This window comes from Thalassophryne amazonica, chromosome 10 (genome assembly GCF_902500255.1).
Source record: "Thalassophryne amazonica chromosome 10, fThaAma1.1, whole genome shotgun sequence".
In the NCBI taxonomy this organism is placed as follows: domain Eukaryota; kingdom Metazoa; phylum Chordata; class Actinopteri; order Batrachoidiformes; family Batrachoididae; genus Thalassophryne; species Thalassophryne amazonica.
In genome coordinates, this window is record NC_047112.1 from 76,359,021 (window position 1) to 76,376,102 (window position 17,082).

General features: G+C 39.7%; 1 protein-coding gene across 1 annotated transcript in view; it reads left to right on the forward strand.

Annotated features, from left to right (window-relative positions):
• Positions 1 to 17,082, forward strand: part of arhgap45b (Rho GTPase activating protein 45b) — a 51,302-nt gene that overhangs the window by 5,524 nt on the left and 28,696 nt on the right. The window contains exons 4-5 of the mRNA XM_034180302.1: positions 14,983 to 15,123; positions 15,390 to 15,474. Coding sequence (XP_034036193.1) covers positions 14,983 to 15,123; positions 15,390 to 15,474 — 226 coding nt within the window. The remainder of the gene's footprint in view (positions 1 to 14,982; positions 15,124 to 15,389; positions 15,475 to 17,082) is intronic.

A 17,082-nucleotide genomic window follows, 5' to 3' on the forward strand; every position in this document is an offset into this window, starting at 1 on the left:
CGGTGCCGATATGTCAGTGTTTTTGCGGATATCGGTATTGGCCGTTTATGCCAGTTTATTTTTCAGCATTGTTATATTTTATATTATAAATTACACAGCTTGTCCGCTGGCTCCTCCTGTGCTGAGATCAGATAACATTTGATATGAATAAGGCTTGTTGTGATGACGGTCAGTGTTTTCACCTTTTCTAGTTTCTTTTTGAACTCGTGTTTTGTGTAAAGTGCACATTGTGCTTCAAACGTTTGTACTCTCTCTTCCTCTTCGTGTGTCACTCTGCTCATTGTGAGAATAAGGTAAGAGCTCCGCATCTGTCTTAACCGTATATAACTGACGTGTGCGGTGCAGGCGGGGACTGAGCTTTGCACAACAAGGTAACAGGTGACTGAGCTTTCTGTTTCTCCAAATGAAGGCCTGTGTTTCCGCTGTTCTCACAAAGCCGAACCGCACTCTGTCTCCAACAGGAAGCCGGTTTTTGTTTATCGTTACTCTTTTCCTCTCCTGCGCTCTGTCTGCACTGCAAGTCTTAAAACAGTGCAAAAAAATCCCTTTTGCATACTCCTTTGGAAATGTGAATCATATTATGCTTCATAAAATATTGTTTTATTTCTCAAAAGTTAGTAATGTAAGTAAAATTAAAATTTGTGACAGATAAAATGTTCAAACTTAATGAGCTAATTTTCTTCTATCCTAAATATTTGGCAATTTTATATTAAAGACCACATGAATATGTATGAATCTTGCTGTCATGACAAATTTTGCTGAATAATTTTTGTCTCGACATGAATCTGTCATTCAGCCTTGTTTGTAATGCAGATTTTCAGGAACACGTTTTTTTTTTTCTTGGTGTTTAAAAGTAAAACAAGGCATACTGGACAACAAAAACAGTTGTGGATGTGGATACAGGTGCATAAAATTAATATTAAATTGCCTCTACATACACCAAAAGCATGGCACACATGTTAAAAAAGCATGAGGGCAGTAAAGATGGTAACTACATGTAGAACTTTAGGTAGGAAAATAGGAGAAAATTACGCCACCGAAGGTAAATGCCAACCAAAAGTTTACAGTCACAGTAATGTTCAGTTCCTATTATATTTCCATAAAATCATACTAGATATGAGTTTGAAAAGGCCTGAGGGTTAACTTTTTATTATTTATTAAGGTCAACTGATTTAACAGTAGTGAGTGACTCAGGTGGGTTTATTTTTATCTGGGTGGATAAAACACTTTTTCATACAGTGTATTCAGTGCTTCACTTTCAATTGAATTCAGTTTCAGTTTATTTTCATTTATATAGCGCCAAATCACAACAAAGTTGCCTCAAGGTGCTTCACACAAGAAGGTCTAACCTTGCCAACCCCTACAGTAACCACACAGGCGACAGTGGTAAGGGAAAAACTCCCTCTGATGATTTGAGGAAGAAACATCAAGCAGACCAGACTCAAAGGGGTGACCCTCTGCTTGGACCATGCTACCAACACACGTGACAATACAAATATACAGGAAATTTTGGGAGTACATGCTGGTGTACAAGACAGGAGGCATGCAGAAGAAAAACTGCCACCTCTGGATGGAGCCGCACCTCAAACAGAGAGGAAAAAACAGAGTCAGGCGGCAGAAAGACAACAAATACAATATAATTTGTCAGCATTAAACAACAAGAAAAACAGGAAATACTAAGGTGATCGTGGGCCACTAGCCCTAAGCTTCACTAAAAGATATGCCAGTATGCTAGCCGTACGAAAGGGAAAATAAGTGCATCTTAAGTCTGGACTTGAAAATCTCTATAGAATCTGACTGTTTTATTGACACAGGGAGATCATTCCACAGACCAGGGGCACAATAAGAGAAAGCTCTGTGACCCGCAGACTTTTTATTCACCATAGGGACACAAAGTAGTCCTGCACTTTCAGAATGCAAAACCCGGGCCTGTATGTAGGGTTTAATTAGGTCAGCTAGGTAGGGATGGGCTAGTCCATGGATGATTTTATAGGTTACTAACAGAACCTTAAAATCTGACCTCACAGGGACAGGAAGCCAGTGAAGAGATGCCAGAATGGGTGTAATGTGGTCAAACTTTCTGCTTTGTCTCAAACATCTGGCTGCAGCATTTTGAACCAGTTGGAGAGCCCTAATGCTGGACTGCGGTGAACCAGAAAATAGAACATTGCAGTAGTCCAATCTAGAAAAGATGAACGCATGAATCAGGATCTCAGCATCAGCCATAGACAGGATGGGACGAATCTTCACTATATTTCGCAGGTGGAAGAAAGCAGTCCTCATAATATCTCTAATGTGGAGGTCAAAGGACAACGTAAGATCAAAAATTACCCCAAGGTACCTCAGTTTGTCAGTGTGATGTAAGACACATGAGCCTAGGCTAACGTTAGCGGGTCAAACTGATGTCGATGTCTCACTGCACCAAGAACCATCATTTCAGTCTTGTCAGAGTTTAAAAGTAGGAAATTGCTAGACATCCAGCTTCTCACTGATGCAAGACAATCTTCTAAGGATTTTATATGGATGAGATTATCAGCAGTTATCGCATGTATAACTGAGTATCATGAGCATAGCAATGAAAGGTAATCCCAAAACGCTGCAATATGTGCCCAACAGTGTTGCCACAGTTACTTTGAAAAAGTAATCCAATTACTGATTACTCCTTGAAAAAGTAACTTAGTTACTTTACTGATTACTCAATTGTAAAAGTAACTAAGTTAGATTACTAGTTACTTTTTTAGTTACTTTCGCCAGCTGCCGACAACAACCCACATCAACATGACAATGATACCTGTTTTGCCAAAACTCACTTTATAGTCACCCTTTCTTGACTTCAATGAAAATAAATGCTTGTTTTATAAAAAGTAAAATAAAGACCTCTTTCTTGACCTCATATTTAACTGTTGACAGCACTGTAACAGTAAAACTTGCAATTTCAAACCTACATTGTTTATAAATGTAACTATTAAATTCTAACATTTTTCTAACATTTAAATTCTCTCTAAACATTTTACTTGTCGAAATTATTATTTTAAGCAATATTAGTAGTTGTAGTAAAAAACGGCTTCAAAACTGGACCTTTAATCTAGGGGTGTTGTGGGGGGGCACATCCTTGCCCCACACCACCATTCCATCTGGATTCGCCCCTACTTTGGCGTTTGAGCACAAAGAATGGATAACATTTATTTATGCAGAAAACATGACCAGATTTACAGGTAAAGTTTTATTGCGTTTTCACATCATGTGGTCCTCAGAGAGTTTAGGTGCATTTGAGTGGAAAATAGTGTTAGTTGTTGACACGTCGCGGAGGATCAGCTGTTTTTAACGAGAAGATACAGAGCGGCTCAGAATTCTAAAGGAGGGAAAAAAGTATAAAAATGTCTTTGTAAAGCTCAGTGCAGGTGTGCTGATCACCGCCCTTTAAGAGGTGAGGATGAGTCGAGCAGCTACAAAAAAACCGTGGATGAAAAGCTCACAGCTCGCTTAAAGTGGGCAGTTCAGTCGAACCCCGACCTCCTGCCCACGGACCAAGTTTAATGCTGCTGTCGACCCAGAATGAAAAATAATAGTAACGCACAGTGACATGGAGAAGTAACTTTAATCTGATTACTGATTTGGAAAGATTAACGCGTTAGATTACTCGTTACTAAAAAAAAAAGTGGTGCCCAAGGGGTGCTATATAAAGTGAGAAAAGCAGGAGGCCTAAGACGGACCCCTGTGGAACAGCAAATTTCATGTCACTAAGGTTAGTGGTAGTATTATTGTTCAAAAAACAGTGAGAAGAATGACTGTTCAGGTATGTTAACCATGCAAGGGCACTCTCAGTAATCCTAAAATGATTCTCCAGTAGAATACGATGATCCATGGTATCAAATGCAGAACTAAGATCTAACAGCACCAGAACCGTAGTGGTGTCCGAATACATTGCAAGCAGAAAATCATTCACCACTTTAGTGAGAGCCGTCTCTGTGGAATGCTCTTTTCTAAAAGCAGACTGCAGTGGCTCAGAGAGATTATTCTCAGTAAGGTAGTCCACGAGCTGCTGTGAAATCACTTTTTCCAGAATTTGAGCAAAATGATACATTTGATATAGTTTTTTTTATACACTAGGGTCAAGATTAGATTTCTTATGTAATGGTTTAATCACTGCGAATTTGAAACATTTAGGAACAGATCCAGAAGTTAATGAGAGATAATTTCCAGCACCGTTGGACCAAGAGTGGGCCACAGGTCCTTAACAGTTTTGTTGGTATAAGATCAAATAAACAGGTTGTACTTTTTGTAGACATTTTGTCAGCACGCCTAGTGAGATACTATCAAATTCTGTGAATCTAGGTAATACCTCAGTAATGCCCCCCCTCCCCAACAGCAGGATATAGTGGCTGAGTTAAGGCATGCTGGGATATGTTTAACCTGTTGTCTTCTATTTTCTTAAAGTAATCCAAGAAATCTTGTGCTGTTAAAGACGACAGTCTTACAGGTGGTTGTCCATGTATAAGTGTTGCTACTGTGTCGAACTAGAACTTTGAGTTATGCTTGTTTTTGTTGATCAAATCAGAGTAATAGGTAGGCTTTGTAACCAGTAGCACATGCTCATAGTCTAAGATAAAATCATGCCACGCAAGGTGGAATACTTCTAATTTTGAACTATGCCTTTTCCATTCTAGACCTCTAGCCTTATGCTTGAGATCAAGTAATCATTGAACCAAGGTGACCGTGTTTTTGGGGTGCATGGTTTTACAAAAGGTGGCGCGATTGTGTCATGTGTAGTTTTGAGCACTGAGTTTAAACTATCCACAACACTCTACTGATTGGGCATTTTCCATACGTGGAGCTGAGATATATCAGGCAGTCTAGCTTCGATTTCAGTTGTAGTTGAGGAGTTGTGTTGCTGCAATAAGTAAGGTTGTTGTTCCACTAAACATGGCAGTGAAAGCATAAACCTAATAAGTGAGTGATCAGAGACCACTGATGCAAGAGGCATGATGTCAATATTTGTGACAGCAATACCATGTGCGAGAACCAAATCCAGGGTATTTCCACTGTGTGTTGAGTCCTGAATTGATTGCCGAAATCCTAATGCATCCACAATTTCCATAAATGATTTGCAGAGGGGATAAGAAGGCTTATTTATATGAATTTTCAAGTCACCAATAATCAGAATGTTATCTGCACTAGTTGGCAAGTTAAAGATGAACGCACCAAATTCATCTAAGAATTCAGATTATGGGCCAGGGGGCCTATATACAGTGACAAAGTAATATGGCTGATTTTTTTTGTTCTTGTGACCTTAGCAATATGTAGCATCGTGGGCAGACTGGAGAATCAGATGTTCAAACAAATTATATTTATGAGCCCCAACAGCTAATAAACTATACCTAGATTTATAAATAAGAGCAACACCCCCTGCCTTGCTTCACATCACGAGGGATGTGATTAAATGTGTACGCCGGTGAACAGGCCTCATTTAAAGGGAGAACAGCAGTCAGTTTAAGCCAGATTTCACATAACCCAATCATATCTAAGTGGCTATCCATAATTAGATCATTAATCAGCAATGATTTTGAGGACAGTGATCTTATGTTAATAAGACCCAGACTAAGGACCTCAGTGGGGATACAGTTAGACTGTTTGGATTTAGGAGTGGTTCCAGAGTGGCATATATAAGATGTCTGGAAGTAGGTTTAGGTTTGAGACATTCCACGCGGGTTGTAGGTAGCAGACATGAAATATTTGATATTGTTGGAGCAGCCAATGGGCCATTCTCAGTTTCAACATCAACCAATGTAGTAATGGTTATTACCTTTGCAAAGCATATCCCTCTGATTTTTTTTTTTATGGATACGTCTGCGGCAACAGGCCACAGTCTCAACTGGATGAATTTCCCTCCCTGGCACATAAACTGAACTATCACCATAGTGGATTTTCTGCAGTAACTTCCCCACTAAGCTAATTGATTCCACACCCACATTCATCATAAGCCTTGCAGGGTTACTAATCACCTGCTCCATGGCCTGCTGTAAAATCGTAATATTACCCTCCCTGTGGAGCTCTATCTATGTCCGCTGTTCATAATTCACATTTGATCAGGAGTTTAATCTGGACTGTTTATTTAATTTCACATATCTGGTCCTTGAAAGTTTAAAATTTGGATGTTTCAAAGATTTTTACAGTTTGACATGTTTATCAAATACTTTGCTTTAATAATTGTTTGGGTGCTCCGTCTTCAACAAGTGTGCAGCACAGATGTCTGCGTCCTATTTTAGGGCGTGTCCATCACCATTAAGTTAAGTCATGTGAAAATGGGTTTATAGCAACTTACAGCCATAAGAAAAGTGACAGACTCACGTTTGCAGAAAATGAGAGTGGGAGGGGGGAAAAAAACTGACCTGTGATCTTTTATCCCTGGTGTTTTTAACTGCGTTAGTTGATGTATTGAGTAACAATCAGTACTTCATTTTGAACCTCAGGTTGTACTCCTTCCTTATTTGTGCTTCGGCCGCTTTTGTTGCGGAATAGACATTAACGCAGTTCTGACTTTGTTCTGTAGAAAGTTTCCTGCCAGATTATACTCATAGATGGACTAAAATATTTTCAGACAGACTAAAACAGATAAGTATTTGAAGTGCTTCCATTTTCATTTTAACTCTGTGAGACAATAATATGGTGGTCCACACCAAAAAGTTCTCATTTTATGTGAAGTTAAGTTGAAGAGTTTGGGTTTATTTAGTTGTGGATATAAGTTGCATTTGTCTAAATGAAGAATGTGGGTTAATTCTCACTGCTGGTGTGGGGGGGTTATTGTCTGCCATTACCTGGCTGTGTTCCATCTTCTTCACCCAGCGTTGGCATTCTGAAGAGGAAGCCGTGCTGGGCGGCCTCTGGTGGCGTGCTTAGCATCTGCTCGCTGTGACGTAACACCACCTTGTAATTGGCAGCACAAACTGAGCTTTAGTTTCATGTCTTCATGTCATGCACTGGAGCTCTTCATGTTTGTTGCCTGTTTTATTAATTTCAGTCTGAATTGAATCCTTTTGAAAGAGATAAAAGCTCACGTATGTAATTTATTGTGATCATCTATGTAGAGCAGATGTGGCACAGTACTCAGGCCGGTTTCTGCTCTTGGAAAACTATCAGAGAGACCGCATCCTGTCTGTTGAGGTTGTTGTGTTCTTAAACATCTACAGGCTGTCACTTTCAGACCGTAGGAGAATCCACTGCCCTATGAAACCTGTACCCCCCCCCCCCCCAAAAAAAAAGAAGAACCTGGTCAAAAACTGAACAGTGTGTACAGAAGAAATGAGTATGAATAGTGCAGAAACACCAACCTCAAACCAGTATGTTGACGCTGGAGTTTCTTATGTCTGTTAGTTGTTGGACAGTGAATTTTTATTTAATTGTCCTTTCTTTTTGTTCCCCTCTGTTCACTACCTCAGTGGGTTTAAAATGAAACAGTCAGGATGTGGCTGGATTGTAGAATTTCAGCTTGATTTCAAGGGGATACACAGTTCCTCCATTTCAGAACAAGCTACACCTAAAGATTGTGTCAAGTTAAAAATGACTTGTACACTCAGTTTTGGATACGTGAACATTTCCAAGTCACTGGTCTGACTTGTGCAGACTGTATGATAAAGCTGTCACCTTGGCTGTTCTTAAAAACTGAGTGACTGTGCAAGAAGGAGACCTGTGAGGAAAGACATCAAGACAACTCTAAACATGTTGTAGCTTTCTGTGGCTGTAATTGGAAAAACTGCATGGTTGAGCTTTTGTCTGTTGCATCAGCTGTTAAGCAGGTTCTCAGTGGAGTTTTCTTAAAAAGACGTGGAATCGTAGGTAGTTTTCCAGAAGGCACATAGGAGTGTTGATCTAACCAGCTTTCTTTTATTAAAATCCTCCTCTGCTCCAGTCCACGCTGAAGCTGTGGGGATGAGAACAGACAAAAGTTGAATGATCCGCGATGGATGAGTTGCGGCAGGAAAACAGATCTCTCCGCTCTAAGCTTTCTGATCTAGAGGGGCAATCTATAGACGCAATAACATTAAAATAGTTGGCATTGGTGAAGGAGAAGAAAAGGGGAGACCGACCGATTTTGCATCCCACTTGATTCCCAAATTACTCAAAGCGGAGAACTTTGACAAGCCAGTGGTGATTGACAGGGCACATCGCTCGCTCCAGCCGAAACCAGCGGAAGGCTCTAAACCTCGCACCCTCATCGCGTGTGTGCACTACGCCCAGGACAAAGAGAAGATTCTTTGGATATGCCAACAACGCTCCCTGGAATATGGTGGAAAGCGTGTTATCTTTCCCGACTATACATCTGAGGTCATGGAGAAACGGCGGAGCTTTAAGGGGGTGCTACGCGCACTGAGGGGAAAAAAACATTCAGCATTATCTCCGCTTTCCTGCTCGGCTTCACGTACATCATCAAGAGCAGGTAACTATTTGGCAGTCCTGCTGAAGCAAAATGCTTCATGGACAAAGAACTAAAGTAGACGGAGGACAACAACGTTAACACAAGTAACCAAGTTGATGCTTTAATGAAGGCAAAATGTCATTTTCTGTGCCTCTCAGGAGCGTCGTAAAATAGATCAGGCTATTCAGCTGAGTTTTTGTTTGGCCAGTGGCCTCAGGTTAGTATGAAGGCGGCCCAGCTTCATTTGGGGAATCTACGGGTGGGTATGTGGTTCATACAAACACACGTTCAGTGTGCATATTTTATTTTTTGTTTGTTCTTTGTGTATTTTCAACTGCCAGACGTTTAAAAACTGCAACTGTACTCTGTTTTATATTACATTCAGTCAACATACAGGAACAATCCAACTAATTCATTGTCCTTGGTGATGTGGAATGTCAGAGGGTTGGGCAACCCTATTAAACGGGGAAAGGTTTTTGCTCATTTGAAGCTATTAAAAGCAGATATTGTTTTCTTGCAAGAAACGCATGTTAATGCCACACAGCATAAAAAACTCAGAGCTAATTGGATTTCTCAAGTGTATCATTCCCCATTCACATCCAAAGCTAGAGGTGTAGCCATTTTTTTCACAAATCTGTACCTTTTTAACTTTGTCTAGTGTAACAGATCCTAATGGTTGTTTTATTATTGTAAAGGGGCACATCAATCGTTTTCCAGTGACCCTAGTCAATTTATATGGACCAAATTCAGATGATCCAGCCTTTTTTCATAAAGTATAGATTACTTCTTGGTTGATTCCAGACTCATTTCTAATATTTCATGTAGTAAATACCATAACATAATTATCTCCGATCACAGTCCAGTTAGTATTAACCTTCAACTGAATTTTCCTAAGCAAACCTATAGTTGGCGTTTTAACTCTGTTGCTTGCAGAGCCAGCCTTCCACACATATCAATGACCAGATTTCTCTATTTCTCGAGACTAACGATAATGGGGAGGTCAATGATTCAACACTGTGGGAAACTCTTAAAGTCTACATTAGAGGATGAATAATATCTTAATTGAGAAATTGGGGAGAGATAAAAGCTGCACATCAAAGTTATCAACTTTCTAAACTGCAGGCAGATTACAACAACATCCTTAAGCATCAATATGAATATAATGCTTTACTGGGAGAACAAGTCAGCAAAATGATAAAATTAAAACAAAAATCTTTGAATTGGGCGAAAAACCTCATAAATTATCAAGACAATTAAAAGGTGAGCAAGCAAAACGCTCCATCTATAAAGTTAGATCTAGTTCTGGATCAATTTTGACAGATTTACAGGATATTAATGACTGCTTTAGAGACTTGTATTCCGATATTTATTCATCAAAAACTAATGCTACAAAGGAAGATATTGAAGCCTTTCTTTCCTCTCTTCATTTTCCACATCTAAAAGCTGCCACGCGGGACTATTTGGACTCAGAGTTTACTTCTAGTGAATTGTTGGAGGCCATAAAGTCATTTCTTTCTGGAAAGGCTCCTGGACCTAATGGGTTTGGCCCAGAGTTTAAGGCCTTTGGAAGCAAGTTGGTCCCACTGTTATTAAGAATGATATGTCACACTTTTGCCAATAAGCTGTTGCCATCATCTCTTTGCAAGGCAAATGTTTGTGTCCTGTTGAAGAAAGGAAAGGATGACACTGACCTGAGCAGCTATAGACCCATCGCTCTATTAAATTATGATCTAAAAATAATTACAAAATTTTAGCAACAAGATTAGGAAAATGCATAGAGCATATTTTACATCCCGATCAAACAGGGTTTATCCTCGGTGGATATTCATTTTGCAATGTTTGGAAGATCCTGAACATCCTGTATTCACATAAAAATAAAATTGATGGTGCTGCCATACTGTCTTTAGATGCACAAAAGGCCTTTGATACCGTAGAATGGCCTTATCTTCTCAGAGCGCTTGAAAAATTTGGTCAGGGTAATACCTTTATTCAGTGGGTCAAGATCTTGTACACTGATCCCAGATCCTCAATTCTTACTAATGGAAACAAGTCTAAACAATTTTCTCTGGGAAGAGGAGTGAGGCAGGGTGATCCGCTGTCCCCCCTGCTTTTCATCATTGTACTGGAACCATTGGCCATAGGGATTTGCGAACATCCCAGTATTAAATGTATTAAGTTGGGCAATATCGAGATTTGTGTAACTCTCTATGCAAATTATCTGCTTATTTCTTTATCTGATCCAAAAACATCTATTTCTACCCTTTTGGACTATGTCAACTCATTCGGTCATATATCTGGTTATATTATAAATTGGGGAAAGAGTGAGCTTATGCCTCTTGGGGATAAACTGCCTAAAGTATTTCTAGAATCTGTTCCTTTTAGCGTAGTAAATCATCATTTCAATTACCTGGGGTTAAAATTAAATAAAGATCCCAAAAATCTATTTAAGGCAAATTTTTCTGATTCAATGGAAAAGCTTAAAAGTAATATTGAGGCCTGGAGAATCTTACCACTAACTATGATAGGACGAGTCAATGCAATTAAAATGGTTATTCTACCAAGATTCTTATGCTTGTTTCAGAACTTGCCCATTTATCTTAGTGCATCCTTTTTTTAAAAATTGGACTCTATTATCCTGCCTTTTGTCTGGGGTTTTAAATCTCATAGGATATCTAAGGCTCATCTCTATAAATCAATGGATAAAGGAGGCTTTGGTCTCCCAATCTTTAAACATTATTATTGGGCCACCAACTCCAGGGCCCTCACCTATTGGAAACAAGGGAGCTCTATCAACCGAGAGGGACGAGGTGCCGTCCCCTCTTGGTTACAACTTGAGGCTCCCGAGGCTAACATTTCACTACATACACTTTTATTTTCAAGTGTCACACTAGAAAATTTGAACCAGCAAAACTTTATTTTGAGAAATTCTGTGCGTATCTTGCGTCAGATTAAAATGGGAACTCAACTCCATAAAGACTGTATCTATGCTCAGATTTGCAACAATTCTCTTTAAACCTGGGCAGATGGATGCTGCCTTTAACTTTTGGAGAGAGAGGGGCATTTCATCTTTTGCCGATCTGTATATAGATGGTCATTTTCTCTCATTTGCCCAACTACATCATAAGTACAATATTCCAAATTCACATTTCTTTCGCTATCTACAAATTAGGCACTATATGAAACATTTAAAGACTTTAAATTTATTCCAAACACACACTCATTTTATGACAATCTAAGGCTTTGTCCCAACTCTAAACATTTGATTTCCAGGTTTGTTGATAGTTTTATCATTCATGTTTCCACTGAACATCCGCGTGTATCCTGGGCTAAAGATCTCATTTCAGAAGTACCATATGAACTATGGGATGAAGCCATGTCAGAGGTTCAGTCCTGTTCCATTAACAGTCGCTATAGACTTATCCAGTACAAAGTAATTCACAGATTATATTATTCAAAGCAAAATGTTTTCCAATGTATCGTCTCAATGTGATAAATGTCCTTCTGTTGAAGGAACACTAGCGCATCTGTTTTGGTTTTGCCCCAGAGTATTTGGGTTTTGGTCTGCAATTTTTAATTGGTTTTCTAAATGTTATTCCAGAGATATTAAACCAGATCACCATATTGCAATATTCGGATGTTCTTCTATCAGCTTGGGATACACAACTGATTTATGGTCAGCATTACAACTCGGAATGGTAGTTGCCAAAAAACTTATCCTGATGACCTGGAAATCTACCAACCCTCCAAGTTTTGAACATTGGCTTAGAGAAATGGTCTCGGCGATACAGATGGAACGTCTTCGCCTGGACAATACGGACAGACAACACAGACATGTTGCAATATGGGGATCTTTCCTGGCTCAATGCCAGATTATTGCTCATGGATAAAAGCTTCTGACTGTGTAAATTTGATATAGATCTAGTCAGTTGTATGTTTATACCACTTCGTTGTCTCTGGTCTGGCAGTTTGCTGTTTTTGGTTGTTGCCTTTGTTTGTTTGTTTTTACTGTTCCTTGTGTCTTCATAAAGATGGAAATTGAAAAAAAAATAAAAAAAAAAGTTGAATGATCCTGAGTTTCTATAATCACAGTCACAGGAGCCTGTAACTCCAGAAGTGACGTAGGTGTGTGGTGGCTTTCTTCACGTCTCCTTCTTGCACTTGTAAAGTAACCTCCTGTTTGTATTTAACGATTGACGTAAATGAAGTCTAAGACATACGCAGTGACTTTAAAATGTTCATGTATCCATCACCTGACTTTTCCAAAGAAAACTGGGTGTAAGTCTGATTTGTATATAAATAATAATAATTTAGATTGTCCAGTTTCTGAAAATGGAGGGACTGTTTATAAAAAGGCTGTAATTCCAAAATGCTTCATGTGATTTTTGTTTAACTCTGAGTTAAAGCTGAAGGTCTATGATACAGGCACATTTTAAGTCCCCCAATCTTTTTGCAGCACTTAACATGTGCACACATGGGCACACTTTCCTGTTCAACTGAATGGGGAAAGTGTGTCCAAACCTTTGACTGGTGGTGTGTGTTTTGAAAGCTAACAGTTTATTTCAGTTGAGCATAAGATATTACTGTGTAATGGGTCCAAGTCTACAGTCGGGGGGGGATCCCTCACAACCTTTGAGCAATGTCCATAAATCTCAGGTTCCTCTCGGTGTGCATCTGTGGGTCTTGCATGGTGTGAATGTCTGGTATCATCATCGGATGGAAAAGCGCTGCAGAAATGTCTATTTACCATGAAGGTGGTTTACTGAGTTGTTGCTGAATTTAGAACAAGCTGGGTTTATTTTTTATTTTTTTTGTTGTAATGGTTTGTTAGGTCCCTGTGCTACACCTGATCATATTGAACCATGTCAGCAGGGAGAATTTCAGCTATGACGTTTAGAGAGTTGATGCGTATTTGGCTTGCTCTGCTGCACTATTCAGTGGGGTTTTTTTTTTTTTCTTTTTTGCCTTGCAAATCTCGTAGTTTTTGCTTGGAATCATTTTTATTTTTCATATTCACCACTTTCTGATCACCTGAAAAATGTCCAATTCTAAAAGTAAGCCTGAATGAGACAGAAAAACTTCGCCGCTTGCTGCACCTGTAACTATGCCGGAGATTAGCCTTCTGCTGGAAGACCACAGACCTGCGCTGTCTCTGGACTTTAAGCCTTTTTTTGAAAGCTTGTCATCCAAGATGAACGGTGTCCAATCTGCAGTGTGTGACCATGGCTTGCGCATTAATTCTCTTGAATCATGTGTCTGTTTTGGATACTTGAACTTGAGGGCTGCATTGGTATTGGTTCCCACGGGACCGAATGCAAATTTTGCAGGAGCGGGCAGTCAGAACTTTACTGCGGGCGGTAACGGGCAGCTAAAATTAAACACTACGGGAACAGAAGCAATAAGATGACATGGTCAACAAAGAAGAATAGTGTAAAGTATTATACACTACTTTCATCTTAAATAATTTAACAGGAGCAGCGGACATAATGGGAGCGAACAGAGACAGAAAGAGAGAGACAGCGCAGCGAGTTACTGAACTGTCACCTGAAACGGTTTTATACGAAATAAAAAACAAATAGCAATGCTATTCCTGATCAGTGAATCAGTGAAGACTTACAGGACAGGGAATCTAAACAACCACATGAATCTCTTTAATAATAGCCTAAATGACGCATTTTCTCGCACGAGACAGGAAGAAAGACAAAATGAATGCATCTCTATCATTGTACATGCATAAATTCTCAGTTTCGCGGGTGGGACTGGACAAGTGTGTGCGGTAACAGGCAGGAGTGTAACGCATGTTGCGGGTGTGGGCAGTGATAGTCTGAAATTCAGCAGGCTCAGGACAGAGAAAGTAGTCCTGTGCAGGGCTCCAACGTGAATACATCCAAGTCACTGTTCTGACTTGTGATTAATGTTGGACATTAACCTGACTTTGCTCTCCAAAGGTTCATCATGGGTTGACCTCGTGTGAACAGGGCAGGTCACTGTCCCGAAGATTTACAGTGAGTGTGTTCGTGACATGTCTATCCAGTGACACCACAAAATAGGAAGGATGCAAACATCACGGAGAAAAGAAAGGCCATTTACAAGAAGATGCCAATAAAATACCCAACTGGAAAGCCGATGAGATTTGGGAACTTCAGTTATTAAGGACTAACACGGGAATCAGTCAAATTCTACGTGTGGCAAAGGCAGTTTCGGCACCGTTTTTGTGTGGGTGTCTTTGGTGTGAAGCAGGTCTCAAAAACTGAGTGATCACGGAAGAAGGAAATTAATGAGGGAAGCCAGAAGATACCCATGACAGCTCTGAAGGAGTTATAGGCTTCTGTGGTTGTGATTAAAGTAAAACAAAAGAAAATTATGAAATCCAGGTTGGAGTCTGTCTTGTAACTTTTGGCAAACTGGATTTTGTCCTTTTAAGAAAGTTTTTTTTTTTTTTTTTTTTCTGTGCCACTCTACCATGAAGCTGTAACTCTGCTGACGCAAGACTGTGAAGTGGAAAAGATGTTTGGTTCATCCGACACCACATTGATTCAGATCTTAAAGTGTCCCTCTTCTCCCAAATCCAGGTAAGGAAGGTCAGCGGCCCGCGGCTCACGAGTGTTTGGGGGAGGTGCTGCGTGTTCTCCGCCAGATCATCAACACCTACCCGCTGCTCAACACTGTGGAGATCCTCACCGCTGCCGGCAAACTCATATCCAAGGTCAAAGGTCAGTCAGATGTACAGTGAGGATTTCACCTGTTTTTTTTTTTTTGCCTGTAAGATAGATTTTAAATGCTGATGAAATGCCATTTTGTCTTTCACACTTTGATAAATTGGTGTCAAACTCATTTTAAATATTTAACTATCACACTTCTGCACTCAACGGTGAAATGAAGTCGTATGTTTTTTGGTAATGTGTGTGTATGTTTATATAGCTAGTCATCATTTTATGTTATATTCAGAACTCAAATTGTACTGGTTTTGTTTTTAAAGGTTTCCACTATGAGGCCTGTAACGAGGCAGATAAGATGGATTTTGAGAAGGCCATCGAGACCATTGCTGTTGCTTTTAGTAGCAAGTGAGTACTTTGTACACAAATGTCCAGCAAAACGGTGCTTTTCAGAGGGCGCATTACACACTTTGTTTTGAGGTGTGAAAATAACTGAAATCAGGCTTCATTATACAAAAAAAATGTAAATAAATAAGTGATCTCAAAGTGGGGAGAAAAGGTTTACAACATGATCTGAATTAAATAAAACTCAAAATTAAGGCTTCATAAATAATCCATTTTAATGTATCACAACCAGTTCAATGGAAACAACCAAGAAATGGAGTGAGTGTAACACATGACCTGATTAACTACTACATGCGTCTGTGGCCTTTGATGTCCTGTTACCCAATAATAAACTGTCACTGAGCCATGATGACTGATGACAGGACCCCCCCCCCACCCCCAAACCCTGCCATGTGACTTCAGAGGCGGTTTTTTGACTGTGACCTTTTTTCTGAGTCAATTCAAATGTCTGTGTGAGAATAACCATCGCTGCGCTCGCCGGCATCGACTCTGTGAGCGCTCCTGATCCTTTAAGAATGGATCTCTTTATTTTGATTTGATAACATAAAACATTTACAGATTTCTTCAGTAAATCTGCAGAATTTTTCAGTTTACGCACCTGTAACTGCTGTTTGGTGTGTGTGTGTGTGTGTGTTGGTGAAATAGTGTGGCGTTTTTTTGTGCTGTGAGGGTGACACATTTGCATGAGGCAGAGCTGAAAACAGGAAGTGGTTTCTTCTCCGTTGTGACACAAAACCAGAAGTTGAAAATGCAGTTTGCTGCCAGACTGCTTCAAACTAGAGATTACTGTGGAGGAGGGGAAGAAAAATGACTCATTTTCCCTCTATTTAATCTGAAATGACATAAGCTTGTGTTTTCCAAGGTGAAACACTGACCTAGACTTTGCAGTTAATTTAAAGGGAGTTAAACTCGGCAGTGTTCTTATATGTAAATGCGGCAGGTTTCATCATATCAGTCTTTGTGCCGCATCAGGGGTTAGCGGTCTGTCGGTGCCCTTCAGGAGGAAGTGAGCAGTCAGACGGCTGAAACACGTCTCTGGAGTCAGTTTCCTCTTTTCTTGGTTGCTCCATTTGACAAATCTTCTGTCATGATCAGAAAAACAGCATTATGGAGATTTCAGGTTTTGTTTTAGTTTATGTTGTCGCTCGTGGACAGCAGATATTGATGCTTCATATAGTTATGCAAGATTTGACAAACATGACTTTGAGAATCACAACAGCGCAAATACAGGCTTCACAAGAGCGCCGTGTTCATAGAGCACAAACCTCCACCAACACTCGTTTCCAATTCCACAAAACTTTACCTTGGGAAAAAATGTTTAAGGTCAGAATTCTGTTAGAAGTGGTTTTTCCATGAGATAAGTTAGATGTGATCAAATGTCAGGAGGATGTATTTAGTTCATGCACTTGAATCAGAAGTTTTGATTTTTTTTTTCCTTCGGTTTTTGAATTCTCGTTCAGATAATCTTCACAGAACATTGGTTATCTCTGCTGTGCACAATCTGTCATTGCTTTTTGGCGCTTGGTTTTCAACTGATAACTGGAAGACAAACAGGCATAAAATTGGAACCTCCATACAATTTTAGTGGTATAGGTAAATCCATAACAGAAA